At 46.8% G+C, this 15,967-nt stretch overlaps 1 protein-coding gene across 1 annotated transcript in view; it reads left to right on the top strand.

Annotated features, from left to right (window-relative positions):
* LOC143773599 (stimulated by retinoic acid gene 6 protein-like) overlaps positions 1 to 15,967 on the top strand; it is a 184,819-nt gene that overhangs the window by 58,319 nt on the left and 110,533 nt on the right. Inside the window, exon 2 of the mRNA XM_077260998.1 lies at positions 8,907 to 9,003. Coding sequence (XP_077117113.1) covers positions 8,907 to 9,003 — 97 coding nt within the window. The remainder of the gene's footprint in view (positions 1 to 8,906; positions 9,004 to 15,967) is intronic.

Raw genomic sequence — 15,967 nt, forward strand, 5'->3', positions numbered from 1 at the left:
TAAGACTCACTTACAGTCGAGCCTACTGTCTGGTCTGAGTCCGACTTATCTAATATGCTACAAAGGCTACTGCCCAGGTCCTTCAGCTTTGTACTGATAGTAGATCTGCCATTTTCAGATTCTTGGCATCCTAGTCTTCCTGTACTACCAAGGCCTCTTCTTGCTAGATGTCCTTGGCTGTCAGCAATTGGATTATTTGGAGGGCCCCTTCTTTTCCCTGTACATTGGATTGAAGGCGGCTGCCATCTTCCACCGATTTGGCAAATGAGTCCTGTAAGGTGCAGTCTTTCAAGCCTTAACTGCTCTATCTCCCTTAGATATGCCACACGATACTCCAACAGAGTCCATATATCTTGAAGACTCTCCACCGTACCCAGAACGAATAATGGAACCATACCCTTTTCCCTGGATATCTGACCTTCATGGTCACCTGCAGGGCCGGACTGGGACTAAAATTCAGCCCTGGCATTTGAAGTTACACAGGCCCACTTGTCGCATGGTGAATATATAATATATTTGTGCACTCGTATGTCATAAGTTGTGAGGTGCGTTTAACAAGACTATATAACATACAGTACCAGATTGTCCAGTATTACAGCTCAGTCTTATTTATTGCTCCAAGGCCTCGGTCACATGAGCGTATAACATGGCTAAGTGCTATGTGATAAAACATCGTATAGCACTCGGCCCAGTGTTATCCTTTGGTACAGCTCAGATCTGCGATTATTTTCACATGTCGATTCGGCATGAGAGAACAATCGCGGCATGCTGCGATAGGCAGCGACACTCGGCTCACTCGCACCCACACAAGTCTATGGGTGCATGTGAAACATCAGACTGCATTTGGATGTCATCCCAGTGCAGTCCGATTTATGCAGAGAAAGGTAATGGAGGAGATGGAGAAATTACTTTCTCCCTCTCCTCCGCAGCTGTGCTCTGATTTTCCCACGTGAGAGGATCGGAGCACAGAGCATGACACTCACATCACCTTGCAGCAGCTGGAGCCGAGGGTCATTGGCATATCGCATCCTATGCTCTTGTATCTGATGTTATATGCTTAGTGTGGTTCCAGCCTTAGTTGCAGTACCAAGGAAAGTTGCTACTTTACACACAGAGCGGGATCTCGTAGACAATGAAGATGATGCTGCGCTCTCCATAGTGCTATGGTCTGGTCCAAAGTGACCACATTAGCTATATTTTGCTTCTATGGGAAAAATATGCACAGAAAATTTAGCATATCTGCAAGAAAAATGAACATGTTGGGAATTTGAAGCAAGCACTGCAGGTCAGTTTACACTGCATAAAAAATCCCAGTGGGCAGAAGATTTTATATGGTAAATCCCATCCACTTGATGAACTGTAAGATGCTGCCATTTTGATGCAACAAAAATATGTAGCGCCAAAAACACACCAAAATATGAGAAGCCGACAGCGTTTTGGACACAGCGGACATGTGCTGCGTCCAAAGTGCTGCCTAAGGCTATGTGCACAAGTTGCAGATTTCTGTGCAGATTTTTCAGCTCAGTTTCTGAAAAATCCGCAGGTAAAACGCACTGCATTTTACCTGCGGATTACCCACGGATTTACAGCGGATTTCTAGTGTGTTTGTGCAGATTTCACCTGCGTTTTACACCTGCGGATTCCTATAAAGGAACATAGATGTAAACCGCTGTGGAATCCACACAAAGAATTGACATGTTGCAGAAAATACAACGCAGCGTTTTCGGCGCTGTATTTTCCGCAGCATGGGCACTGCAGATTTGGTTTTCCATAGGTTTACATGGTACTGTACAACGCATGGAAAACTGCTGCAGATCCACAGCGTCCAATCCCTTGCAGATCCGCATGCAAATCCGCAATGTGTGCACATAGTCTAATACTGAACATCTATACATACACTTAAAGTGAACCTGACTGCTGATACGTGCTGTGTGACCCATGGGCAGCACATATCCGGTATTGGCTGTACGATCTAAGCCAGATATGTTTGTCTCCGAAACGCTGCGGCATCACAGAGAAAAACATGTCTGACTTCTCCCCTTCGGCTGCCAATGACTGGTGTGTCTCTGTACTCGCACGCAGGAAGAAACTTGTCCCTCAGTGGGAGCGGATGGGGAGAAGCCTCCAGGGACCCGCCTGTCTGACTAGTCACCCGTGTGGCCTTGGTTCTCGGCGGCTTTTAAAGTGTTTTTTCCCTGAAACATAGCAGCATTTCAGAGTCAACCATACCTTTCTGGAATTATACAGCCACTGTCTGATACATGCGACCTGTGGAACAAGCAGCATGTATCAGCCATCAGATTCCCTTTAAGATCCCATAGGTGCCATTTATGTCACATGGTTGACTATTATCCTTATCCCTTTGAGAACTATAACTCCCAGCATGTACAGAAGCTCCTATGGCATGCTGGGAGTTGTAGTTCACCACAGGAGTGGTGATTTTCTCTTGAGTTAGGGTATGTTTCCACGGTCAGTAAATGCTGTGGATTGGACGCTGTGTACAGCCGCAGCATCCAACCCGCAGTGTAAAGATGTTACACCATAGTGGATGGGATTTTATGAAATCCCATCTCCACTATGCATGCAGGGACACCCGCAGCTTCCCTGCGTATACGCACATGCGGTGTGTCTGTCTAGACCGCAGCATGTCTATTTATCTGGCGGAGACGCTCTGTCTCTGTCAGATAAATATCACAGTCCAATGTTTAGAATGAGGTGATTCCGCATGGTTCAATATACCCATGCAGAATCACCGCACGAACAAAAGCCGGCAGTGCTTGCAACAGAGCGGTAATGTGCTGCGTCCAAAGCGCTGCCAATACTGACCGTGGGAACATACCCTTAGGCCAGGTTCACATTGCGTTAACAGCAGCCCGTTCACCACATGCGTTAACGGGCTGCTGTTAACGCAAGTACCAATATGTTGTTGCGCTAGCGCAGATAGAGCTAACAGATGCTCTATCTGCGCTAGCAGTGACGGACCCGGAAACGCTGCAGCCCGCGTCCCAGGGTCCGTCAGTCAATGACGGCACATCACTAGCGCACGCCCATTGTGGATGTGCGCTAGCAATGCGTCCGACATAGGAATTAATGGCGGCGTTAAAGGACTATGCTACACCGGGTTATGCTGCTGTGTAACGTAGTCCGTTTAACGGACGCCCATAACGAAGTGTGAACCCAGCCTTAGTGGCATTGGAGCAGAGTGGACACAGCTTTTTTTTTTTCTTTCTTAATTCTATGCTTGCCTTTTAGCAGCTTCTTTTTTCCTAGGTACAACTCCGGGGCTTCTGCTCAGGACACTCACGTTAAGGTTATCAGACAGCAGCTCCTAAATCTTTTCTGTCCCTGCTGCCTCGCTGGACAGGAGGACGTGGGCGGTCTGATGTCCTGATCACCGGCTGCAGTAAAGTGGCAGGGTCAGAGCAGAAGAGAAGAGCAGAGCGCGCCCCTCCGCCTCTCCCTCTCCCTGTCTGTTACCTCACTGCAGCTGGTGACCAGGGCATCAGACGGCAGCTGCAAACTTCATCCCATACAGCGGCAGTGATTTTACCAGAGCAGCGCGCTGCTGGCTGCACAAGCTGACAGCATGAAGGAGCAATAGATCGAGCGGCCCACTACAGGGACCGGCCGTTCTGGCATTTGCCAGAAATGCCCTATGGCCAGTCCGGCCCTGGTCACCTGAGATTCTTAATCTCACCACTCCAGACTTATCCACTATTTCTTGTATGGCTCGACCATTTCTTCCAATGACTTTTTCCACCATAGGAATAGGCACCTGTATTACATCTTTCAGAAGACTCTGTGCTTTCCTCATATGCTCCACCTGCCTAGCAGCGTGTTCATTCCTCAATCGGATCATCCACTTTGTACGCACACATCTCCAGTGCATTTCACTCAGGATAGCTCTGCTGGCTTTTGTACACATGGTGATTCATTGAACACATGCAGAATCACTGCATCCTATACATAGACTGTGAATGCCATATACTTCCACATGTTTGGCCAGGACACCTGTCGCTCCATCTCCTCCAAGGCTGCCTTAAAGGGCACCTGTCACCCCGTTTTTTCCGTATGAGATAAAAATACTGTTAAATAGGGCCTGAGCTGTGCATTACAATAGTGTAGTTTGTGTACCCCGATTCCCCACCTATGCTGCCGAAATACGTTACCAAAGTAGTCGTTTTCGCCTGTCAATCAGGCTGGTCTGGTCAAAAGGGCGTGGTGTCTTCCCCCAGATTTTGCTTAGTTTTCCGTTGGTGGCGTAGTGGTGTGTGCATGTCCAAGGTCCCGAATCCACTGCACAGGGGAGTGGAAAGAGCGCGATGTGCACGATTTCATTGGTGATCGGTGGGCGCGGCCATCTTCCTTTGGCCGCGCGTGCGCAGAAGCGGCGCTCTGCTGGCCGCGGCTTCAGGAAAATGGCCGCGGGATGCCGCGCGTGCGCAGATGGAGATCGCGGCGGCCATTTTCCTGAAGCCGAGATGCGAACCCTGCTTCAGCGATCTGCTAGCGATCCGTGACGTTGCAGCGTCCTGGCTAGCGATATCGTTGAGTTTGACAGGCAGCAGCGATCAGGATCCTGCTGTGATATCGCTGGTCATTGGTTAAAGTTCAGAACTTTATTTGGTCGTCAGATCGCCGTGTATCGTTGTGTTTGACAGCAAAAGCAACAATACCAGCGATGTGTTACAATGGTAACCAGGGTAAATATCGGGTTGCTAAGCGCAGGGCCGCGCTTAGTAACCCGATGTTTACCCTGGTTACCAGTGTAAAATGTAAAAAAACAAACAGTATATACTCACCTTCGCGTCCCCTGGCGTCTGCTTCCTGCACTGAGTGCCGGCCGTAAAGTAAAGGTACAGCACAGCGGTGACGTCACCGCTCTGCTGTTAGGGCCGGCACTCACAGTCAGTGCAGGAAGCGGACGCCGGGGGACACGAAGGTGAGTATGTACTGTTTGTTTTTTTACATTTTACACTGGTAACCAGGGTAAACATCGGGTTACTAAGCGCGGCCCTGCGCTTAGCAACCCGATGTTTACCCTGGTTACCCGGGGACCTCGGCATCGTTGGTCGCTGGAGAGCTGTCTGTGTGACAGCTCTCCAGCGACCATACAGCGATGCTGCAGCGATCGGCATCGTTGTCTGTATTGCTGCAGCGTCGCTTAGTGTGAAGGTACCTTTATTCATTAACTGGCACTCTGCCAGACAACCTCTGAGCTTAGACACCTCTTTCTCCAACTCACCTATTCTGTTTTCAGCCGCTTGTCTCTGAAATTCGTCTTGCTTCCGTTGATCCATCATAGTCTCCTTGACCAACTTCATCATGTTAATTAGATTTTCACTGGGGTTGTCTGGACCCCCTTCTTCCTGACCCTCCCAAGTCCTCTCTGCTCCACCATCCTCAGAATCAGTTGTGCATCCTCTGATGAGTCATCTGGTACCAAGGTCACCTCTTCAGTAGCTTCCACTACCTCTCCTTTGGCCTCCTCTTGGGGTTCTACAGTGACAACTTTGACCCTCTCTTGAGGCCCTGCCATGTCACCCTTAGCTACCTTCCGATTCTCTGGAACTTCAGAGTACTCCAGCTCCTCAGCATCAGGTTCTCTGGAACCTTCACCATATTCAGCCATCTCACCCTTTTCTGTCACCGCAGATGTTAATTTAATTTTTTTTTTAATTATTGGACCCCACAAATATGAGCAATTTGCTTTGGGCAAATTGCCTAAGAATGCTGCTGCCATATTACACATTGCAGAAGATGGCATCAGCCATAGAAGGCTTGCATGACTATGAATTTTGCCCATAATACCTTGCAAGTATCAAAACATAACTGGTATAAAAGTGGAGCACCCCCACACCGCCGCAGGGCCGAGGGGTACCCGGAGCCGGGCCTCTGGGTCTCAGTCCTGGGGTTGTCACGGTGGCTAGACCCGGTCCGTGGCCCTGTCTGTCAGTGGGGGACGTCCGGTGCAATAAGTGGTGTTGTGATGGTGCAGTTGTGGGGTGCAGGTCGCGGTAAATAACGAGGACACCAGGTTGCAGTCTCTTTACCTCTTTACTGAAGATCTCTGAGTCCTCAATCCAGAATACGGCTCACCAGGCTACGCAAGTCCGGCCGGTCCAATGACACTTCCAGAGTTCTCTTCACAGGAGGAAATCTGTGCCTTCCCCCTAGCGCTATGTGTTGTAGTCCTTCCCTGCTGTGCTTACGGAAAGTACCCCCACAACTGTTGTGTCTGTTTCTGATGTTCCCTCACAACTCGACTAGATGATGTTCTGCTAATCCTCCGTCCCTCCCTGAGGTTCGGGTAGGAACGGCACCCGTTTGTCGGGTAGGCCTGGAGTTCTTCCGGGACCCTAGAGACGCCCCTCTCCCGCAATTGCCTCCCAAGACTTCATAGGTGATTTGAGTTAGACAGCCCGCCTGAGACTGACTGTCCTGCCGCTGTTTGGAGTATTGCTTGAAGCTGAATGTTATAATACTCCCTCGGCGTTCCGGCCACCGGTAGTGCGCCTCAGTAGGGTGTTGCTCCGGTCTTACAGCACGACCCCTACTGGAATTCTCCTATTGCTTGATCTCGTTTCTCACTCAGCACAATCTATCTCGCTTCTAGTCCTTTCTTAGGGCACCGCCGCTATTCTGAGCAGGCACGGTCCCGTTACGTTCTTTCCAATGCCAAGCCTCTGCCAGGATCCCACCCCTGACAGAGACCCTACTGTCTCTTCCTCCACAACACCCTCTGCCACAAGGTGTTGCTTCGTTTAATCCAGTCAGCCTTCTCTCCTAACTTCCTGCCTGACCCCCAGTTTACCCACTATGGTGGGGAGTGGCCTAATGAATAGCACCCTTAGCTCCCCCCGGAGGCCCTGCTGTGAAACATATTGGTGTCTGTGATACCTGTTCAGAGGAACTCCTTCAGTGCCATCGAACGCACCATGGCTCCCCATAGTGGCGGATCCATAGTACTGCAACGACCAGGACTCTGGGGCGCTGCAAAAGCAGTAGCAGGGAATGCAGCAGCATTTTTATGGTGAATCTGTATAGTGAGAGGAATTCATAGCTTAGCCCTAGATACAGGGAGAGAAAGCGAAATAACACTGAACTAACTCTACAGATAGTGTGTGACAGTGCAGCAGAAAAGAAGGTTAGTGTGTTGGGAACAGACTTTTGGTTACTATCGGTTACCATCTATTTATCCATATCTGTATATGTTGAAGTAACTTTGACATTGTTAAGGCTGTGTTTGCATCAAATAGTTGAAAAGAGATTGGATACAGCCTATTAGCCATAAGAGTGTCATACATGTCTTTCAGGACAATTTTAGGCTTTGGAGTGTTGTTGATACGAAGCAAATCACAGTTTTGGGAAATTCAAATTTAAATTTTTTTGCACATCAATCTATAAGTTGTTCATGCACTTTACTTCTTGTGAAGTGGGAGTTCTACCTCTGAGACCTTTATCTATAAAAGGGTTGGTCTGGTACCTCAAATTGTCTATTCTAAATATTTATCTTTACACCCTATCCACTTTTTCTTTACTATAAAACGCCCAACCTTCTCCCTATCTATTTAATCTCTAAATGTGTTTTGTTTTACTGCACTTGCTGTGTGATGTTTCATTTGAGAGGAATATCAATCAGGTTGTCACAGGAAGCTGGGGCTGCACTCACTTTTCTGCACTATCTATAGCCCCTCCTGGACCAGGACATCATCAGGGAGCATTCCTGCAGTTACTTACTTCAGTTTCTTACAGTTTAAATTCAAGTCACAATTTTAAGATTTATGTTTTTAAAATGATTATAAAACATGTATCATTTTGTTTACACTTCACAAAATACTTGCGACTTTGTGTTGGTATATCACATAAAAGCCAAATAAAATACATTTTTGTTTGTGTAACGTGAAAAAATGTGGAACAATTCACAGGGTATGAATACTTTGTGCACTATTGATGCTGCTATCTCCAGTGGATAGGTTATAGGCCATTTGCAATGTTCATTTAAGGAAGCACTCCCATCAAAGTTTTTAATCCTCTTAGGCTGTGTGCCCACTATCAGGGAGAGCAGCATTTTGGACACAGCACATTTGTACTGCATCCAAAATGCTGGGTTCTACATTTGAAGCACAGTGGATGTGATTTATAGAAATTTGTGCTTCTATTTACGTCTGCATAAGCTCACTGTGGTGCGGGTTTACGAGCCGCAGCATGTTAATTTTGGCAGCGGAGACTTAGTATCCCCATAGCCATTCATTAGATCCGATTAATCCGCATAGTTCACTAAGAACATGCACGTTTAACTGCATGATAAGAAGGCAGCATTTTGGAGGAAGCGAAAATATGCTGCGTCCAAAACGCTGCTATGCCTGATCGAGGGGACATAAGTATTTCCTAATTATATTGCAATCATATTATATACTGTAGCACTGTGTACTTACAATTGCTCATTTTGCCTTTCAACCCAGCATAATTCTTCTCTTTTTTTCTCTTCTATGTAGAAACAGGAAGTCCCCTGCATGAGTGATCCTCCACTTTCTCTCCTGACCCAGCTGATCTCATCACTCATGCAGGAAAAATAGACTTCCTGTTTCTACATAGAGCTTAGAACGATTCAGCTAGTCAGTTTTTACTCACATGATGTCATAGAATTCATAGAAAACAGAAAAATTAACTGGGTAGAAAGGCAAAATGTAATCTGATAATTGCAATATATTAAGAGGAAAAACACTTTCATGGGAGCGTTTCTTTAAGGTGATCAACAAGCAAATGATGACATTTTCTCTATTTCTAGATTTTGAATCTAAAACAATATTGCTATTAATATATGGTTGAACATTATTATAAGATATTATAAGATATTATAAATGATTACTGTTAATATATGCTGGGTTTTTTTTATCTTTAAGCTTCACCACCTCCAATGACACCATCAGTGAAATCATGGGCATCTGTTTCAAATCTATTCGAATGGATCTCTTTGTCCATTTGTCTCTTATCCCTTCGGTAAGTCAGTGTAACAAACCATTGTGTATCACATACCCAGCCACATTCCAGTTTCTTCAATCCTTTCGTGCACCCAAACTTAAAGAGAACCTGACACCAGAAAAAAATAACTGCAGATATGAAGTTATTCTGCAGGTTAATAGCCTTATTAACCAGCTCAGTGCCTGCACTTAGCCGAACGCTGCCCACTTTGGACTCCCCCTATTTGGTGCGGGCTCCGGTGCTGAGTCCGTGCCTTTCCGGGCACATGTCAGCTGATCAATACAGCTGCCATGTGCTCGCAACAGCCGCAGGTGGAATTGCTATCCACCCGCGGCTGTTAACTAGTTAAATATTGCTGTCAATCTCTGACAGCGGCATTTAACTTGCGCTTACCATATGCGTGTCCTTTATCCCGCCCATCGGTGACCCGTCACATGATCGCTGGTCACCTATGGGTCAGCATGACAACCATAATATCCATTTGCGGATATTAGTCCCTTTGATACATGCAGATGGGCATCATTCCCACGCTGTCTCCTATCTAAGATAAGTCTAATTACCTTTGGGCTATGCACCAGTATGTTCTCCCGAAGAACCAACTAATTGGGGAAACGCGTTGAGAAGTATACATGCTGGCTTACTATGGGGTATTTGATCTCCTAAATTGATTCATTCACTCGGAATATCTGCCTATTCTCTATATCTATGATTTTGTTGTCTGTATTGTGGCTCCCCCCTGATATATTGCACGTGCCATATGGTATATCAGAGGTAGAATATTGGGCCTTACATATGGTACACCATAGTTGTCTTTTTGCACGCTATCTTTGTTAGGGTTTACCAGGGACAGGGAGGGAGAGCCGTAGGTGAGCAGGGGCGCCATTGCACAGGTTGAAGGGTGCCAACCCCCGCTGGTAGGAAGGGAATCCATAGTGACATAATAGGGTAATTTTTTCCTTCCCTTCTACCATATTAACACTATATATATTTTTTTCACCTCTTAAATAAAAAAGAACCTAAACATGTTTGGTGTGTATGAAGTCGTAATGACTTGGAGAATCATAATGGCAGGTCAGTTTTAGCATTTAGTGAACATGGTAAGAAAAAAACAAAATAAAAAACAACTGTGGAATTGCACTTTTTTGCAATTTCACCGCACTTGGAATTTTTTTTCCTGTTTTCCATTACATGATATGGTAAAACCAATATGTTCAAAAGTACAACTTCTCCCTCAAAAAATAAGCCCTCACATGGCCATTTTGCCAGAAAAATAAAAAAGTGATGGCTCTGGGAAGAAAGGGAGCAAAAAACAAAATGCAAAAAGGAAAATGCCTTCGGTCATGAAGGGGTTAATGCTCCAACTCATCCTGCAAAAAACAATCCCTCACACAGCTTCTTCAATGGACAAAACAAATAGTTAAAGCTCTAGGAATGGGGGAGGAGAACACAAACCTTCAAAAAGAAAAAAAAAACTCATCAAGGGGTTAGGGTATGAATAATCTTAAAAGTATGTTTACTTGGTACACTGCATTTAGTTGGGTATCATCACCAAGCTTATTGGTGACCCCAGACAATCAGTATTTCATCCTTGAATAATAATATCGGTGTACAAAATGAAACTGGAAAGATATATGTCATGGATAACACTTCGGGGGGGATCACAAAGATCCAACCACCACTTTGTCACAGATGACACCAGAGAGATCACCCTGATCCCTCCACTGCCACCAATATGTCAGGGAGATGCAACTCCGCTGCCTCCAATCGTCAGGACAATTACGCAATTGACTGACGAGTGATGGAAGATGCCGTGGCTGCTTTCACTACTAGTCCAGTTATTGGTAAATTCACAGCGAGCATATGGTATATACATCTCTTAGTCCAACGCTTGGAATATGTATATATATACCTCACTACTGCTAACTCCACAATAACAAAAAAGGTAGCACCATCAATCGTTTATACAGGACGATTGGACACTCGTTACTCGTAGCGTGTGGCTTCAGGGGTGCGGTTTACAGAGCAAGATGAACAGAGGTATTACATTTTAAATATTTAATCTAGAAAGATAGGCAGTGTTTATTAAAAAATATACAAGATGATACAATATGGGAACAAACAATATGATATCTAATTACATAAAATAAAAAGGAATAACGAAAGATAATTACTTAACCTGTGTCACAGAAATGGCTCAGAGCTTAGTGGAGGGAAGCACTCCGATTGGGAAAGTGGGACACTCTTCTAGGGAGTTTGATATTTTACGTTTATACCTTGCTTGTTCCCCTTGTTCTATTGCCCACAGATTATCAGTGCTGGATTATTTGTTAACTCCTGTTGGTAATGCTACATGAGTAAGTGTATTACCAAGTCTGTATGATGGTACTGCTACACTATTAGGTGTATTACTGTGTCTTGTTATATATATATATATATATACAGTATATATATATATATATATATATATACATATATATATATATTGCTGTATTGTTGATATTTATAGAATAGGGAAAGCGTAGTGCCCAAATATGGCCACTAGATGGGGGGCACTATAGTATTCATAGTGTATATAGTTACCCAGTATAAGCAAATGGTTAACTGTAGGAGGGGCTTCTGTGTGGTAAGCTAGCAACGTTTCCCTTAGATAGAGAGAAGGGCCTAGACGCCCGAAGCATCCACACGGGCTCTAAGCCCAGGACACCGCAGCAGCCACGTAATGTTTCAAGTGGAGAATACATTCATTCAGAGTCCTATAGGGACAGAAGGACAGTGTACAGCAGCAGAGCTACTGCAGTTTGGAGTGGAAGAAAGGAAGCAATCCGGGAAAGTACAAGGCGCAGATGGTTCAAGATGTGGCAGATCATTGCATGGACAGATACTCTCAAAACCTAGAAGTAGTGAGTCTGGACAAGTAGAATGCTGCGGTACCGCCTAAGGCGTTATTACCACGTAATGTACTGAAGGATGTGGGACGGAGTAAAGGGAAGATACAGGATGTGTACTGTATGGAGCCTGATGTGTATGCTGATTCTGACAAGAATGTTCTGCAAAGTGTATTGAGTAAAGTTCTTCGTTTTGCATTTGAAACGGACTGTGTCTCAATTCTTGTGAAGTCGATTGCAGAAGGTCCCCAACACCGCAGAGGAGTCCCTGACAGTGAGGAGAGAGAAGACACATGTATGCTGATAGAAGAATGTTATTTTTCTGTGAGGAGAGGCCAGGACACAAAAGCCCCAGTGTCTTCCGCCATGACTATAGTCCTGGGCGAACCTTACATTCTCACAGCAAACTTGTGTCTTAGCCTTTCAGAATTTTATGAGATTCCCAACCTACAGGAAATTTCTGTCCCTGAAGGTCCCAGGCTGTAGATATTGTCATCATGCTTCACATCACAATTTTATCTTTCGATAGATATGAAATATGACAATTGGCTATTATTATTTTGGAGGTGTTACAATGGCCTTACAGTGATATGAGTGAATGCGTTCTGTTCACTACGACACCAAAAATCTATCTCCTATAAATATTGCAACAATGCAAACCCCAGTGTTCATGTCTGACCACTGGCACCAGCCAACTGCTAGAGGTGCTTAGATCTAAGGTAGCTTATGCCTCTGTGTAAACAAATCCCCATTTTTATATCTGGTTCCCAGAGTAGACCTTCCTGTTTTAATTACCGCATCTGGTCACTGCAGGGGTCCACTGCTTCAAAGGAGGGTGGAGTGTCAGTTCTCCAGTTATAATTAGTTTTATCTCTGCCCTATAGGTTCAATGTGTGTGTGTCCTCCCTAGAGATGTCTTATGAGTTTTAATTGTCCTCTATGACAATATATTAATCAATATATTTTGTTTAAGAAATCATAATGTTACGATTAATTTTTTTTACATCCTACATCTAAGACCCTTAATATTCCGCAGCATAAAGGATTAGTAGCGGAATATCTGCATTATGAGTTGAGAAGTGCTGCTACAAGCAGATGTAGCACTATTTGTGAGACAACTGCAGCGCCCCAGAGTCCTGGTTGTTGCAGTAATGTCGCTCTGCCACTAAGGGGAGTGATGTTACGTCTGATGGCACTGAAGGAGTTCATCTGACCAGGTATCACATACACCAATACATTTCACAGTCTGGCCTCCAGGGGGAGCTAAGGGTACTATTCATTAGGCCACTCCTCACAGTCTGGTAAAACTGGGGGTTAGGCAGGAAGTTAGATGGGAAAGCTGACTGGGTTGGAACCAGGCAACACCTTGTGGCAGAGGGTGTTGTAGGGGAAGATTCAGAGGGGTCCCTGTCAGGGGTGGGATCCTGACAGAGGCCTGGCAACCAGAGAGAACGTTACGGGACCGCGCCTGCACGATATAGCGGCGGTACCCTAAGAAAGGACAAGAAGCGAGGTTTATTGTGCTGAGTGAGAAACGGGATCACCGCAACAAGGAGAATACCAGTAGGAGTCGTGCTGTAAGACGAGGCAACATCCTACTGAGGCGCATAACCGGTGGCCGGAACGCCGAGGAAGTACTAAGCTCCAAGCAATACTTCAAACCTACGGCAGGACAGTCAGTTAGAGGCGGGCTGTCTCACCCAATTGACCTAGGAAGACACAGGGGGGTAACAACAGGAGTGGGGCGACACTAGAGTCCCGGAAAAGCTCCGAGCCTCCCCGTCATACGGGTGCGTCCTGACCTTAACATCTGGGGACGAAGAAGAACATCAGAATCAGAATCGAGTTGTGAGGGAACACGAGAAACAGACACAACAGTTGTGGGGACTATCCCGTAAGCACAGCAGGGGAGGACCACAACACACAAGCACTAGAAGGTAGGCAGAGATTTCCACCTGCAAAGGGAGCTCTGGATGTGCCATCGGACCGGCCAGGTTTGCGCGGCCCGGTTAACCGTATTCCGGATTGAGGACCCTGAAGCCTTCAGTAAAGAGGTAAAGAGACTGCAACCTGGTGTCCTCGTTATTTACTGCGACCGGCACTTCACCGCACCATAACACCATCCCGTACCTCCATCTTTATTGTACGCCCCTCAGCAGGGTCACGGACCGGGTCTAGCCACCGTGACAACCCCAGAGCAGAGACTCAGAGACCCGGTACCGGGTACCCCTCGGCCCTGCGGCAGTGGGGGCGCTGCAAACTTGGCGTCATGAACAGGATCTACTTAAGCCTGAAGAATCAGGTCATGTGTGCCTTGGAACTGTGATTTACTGTGCTTGGACTGTGCTTTTTTGCAAGGACTGTGTATTGCCATTTACCGCCAAAATCCGCCATTACAGCACCCTGAGGAGAGCGCAGAAGAAGAAGAGGGGCGTGGAGTGGGCGTAGACAAGCTGGAGAGCGCGAACGACAATGGCCTCCCAGTCTAAATATTTCTGCACCGTGAGGACGTGTCCATCAGCAGCCGAGATCCGCCTCCTAATCCTCAATGGAGGGCGGAGACAGAGAAAACGAAACCGCCCACGAAGGAGAGAGCGGAAAGAGGACCAGGAAGAAGAAGTCAGCGACATGGAGGACGCCATGGCGTGCCACCCGGAGCCGGAGCGTGGGGTAGGAGCAGAGGACTCCCCCAGCTACCCGGAGGGGCACCGCAACCAGGCCTCCGCCGCTGATATTGACTTCCTGCAGGCCGGAGTGGATGAGCGCGGCGACCAACTCCGGCGGACGCAGCTGAGCACTGAGGCCGGGTGGAAGAAGACCTTCATCGGGAGCCTCATCAGACGTCTGTTGGCAGCCTCATCCGGTCCGGAGCAGGAAAGAAGTTCCAGCGCTCCGAAGCCAGAAAGCAAGGCCCTGCCGGAAAGCGAGGTGCTGCAAATGGAGATGACAACGCCGCAGCGCAAGGCCCTGCAACTGGTGTTCCAGACCCCAGCGGAGATGGAGCAGATCGGCACCGGAGGGACCGCATCTGAAGCAGGTATGAAGAACGACCCTGCCTTGCCAGCAGAGGACTTGCTGATAGGCCCCGTCGCGGTACCCCCTCTCCCTGAGACCTATAGACTCCGGCGCCTTACACCCTGGGATCGGGCCATGGGTATGGAGCACTTCTTAAGGGCCCCGATCTCGCCGATCACCTTGCCGAGCGAGGTCTATGCGGAGCTACGGCCGCCAGAGCGAGAGTAAACCTCGATGCCATGGATATGTAAATAGTTAACTGCTTGTTTCCCTGCTTTTTGCTGCTTTAAACCCGTTTAGGGTTAACTCTTAAAGGGATCCCTTTGTTTACCCGGGATCCCTTCCTCTGTGTTTTTGCTTTTGTTTCCTGTTTTATCATTATTGAAAGAACTGCTGAATCATGAACAATGCATGATTACAAACTCCTTGTAAATAGTTCACTTCACCGCACCATAACACCATCCCGTACCTCCATCTTTATTGTACGCCCCTCAGCAGGGTCACGGACTGGGTCTAGCCACCGTGACAACCCCAGAGCAGAGACTCAGAGACCCGGTACCGGGTACCCCTCGGCCCTGCGGCAGTGGGGGCGCTGCACAACCCTTCTACACCGGCACTTGTCATGCTTGTGACATATTAACTATACATTGTGGCAACTCGTCCACCTGGTGTGCAACAATGTGGGATTGAGACTAATCTATGGCACAGCATGGTGGATGTTCTTTGTCCTTTTAGTCTAAACAGCAAAAAAGTATTGTGCTGATTAACTAATAGCAGCCATCAAATAATAGTTATACGGTTCAGCGTTGTCTAAATCAATTCTCTTACTGAAACGCAGGGCTTATAACTTTTCTTTAAAAGCTGCCATCCGTCAATATTTTGTGTTATTTGCCCCATGTTACACACTACTTGAACAAGCCAACATAGTAAATTGACAATTCAGCTTACAAGGTGGCCGTACCCTTTATTTCCCAGCCACATGACCAGTCACTCTCATATTCACATGGAGTTTGGAGCGGCCCCCAAACGCAGGGCAGCGGGGTACTCGGTACCGGGACTCTTTTGGTTCTGGGGATGTCACG

The sequence above is a fragment of the Ranitomeya variabilis genome, chromosome 5, assembly GCF_051348905.1.
Source record: "Ranitomeya variabilis isolate aRanVar5 chromosome 5, aRanVar5.hap1, whole genome shotgun sequence".
Classification (NCBI taxonomy): domain Eukaryota; kingdom Metazoa; phylum Chordata; class Amphibia; order Anura; family Dendrobatidae; genus Ranitomeya; species Ranitomeya variabilis.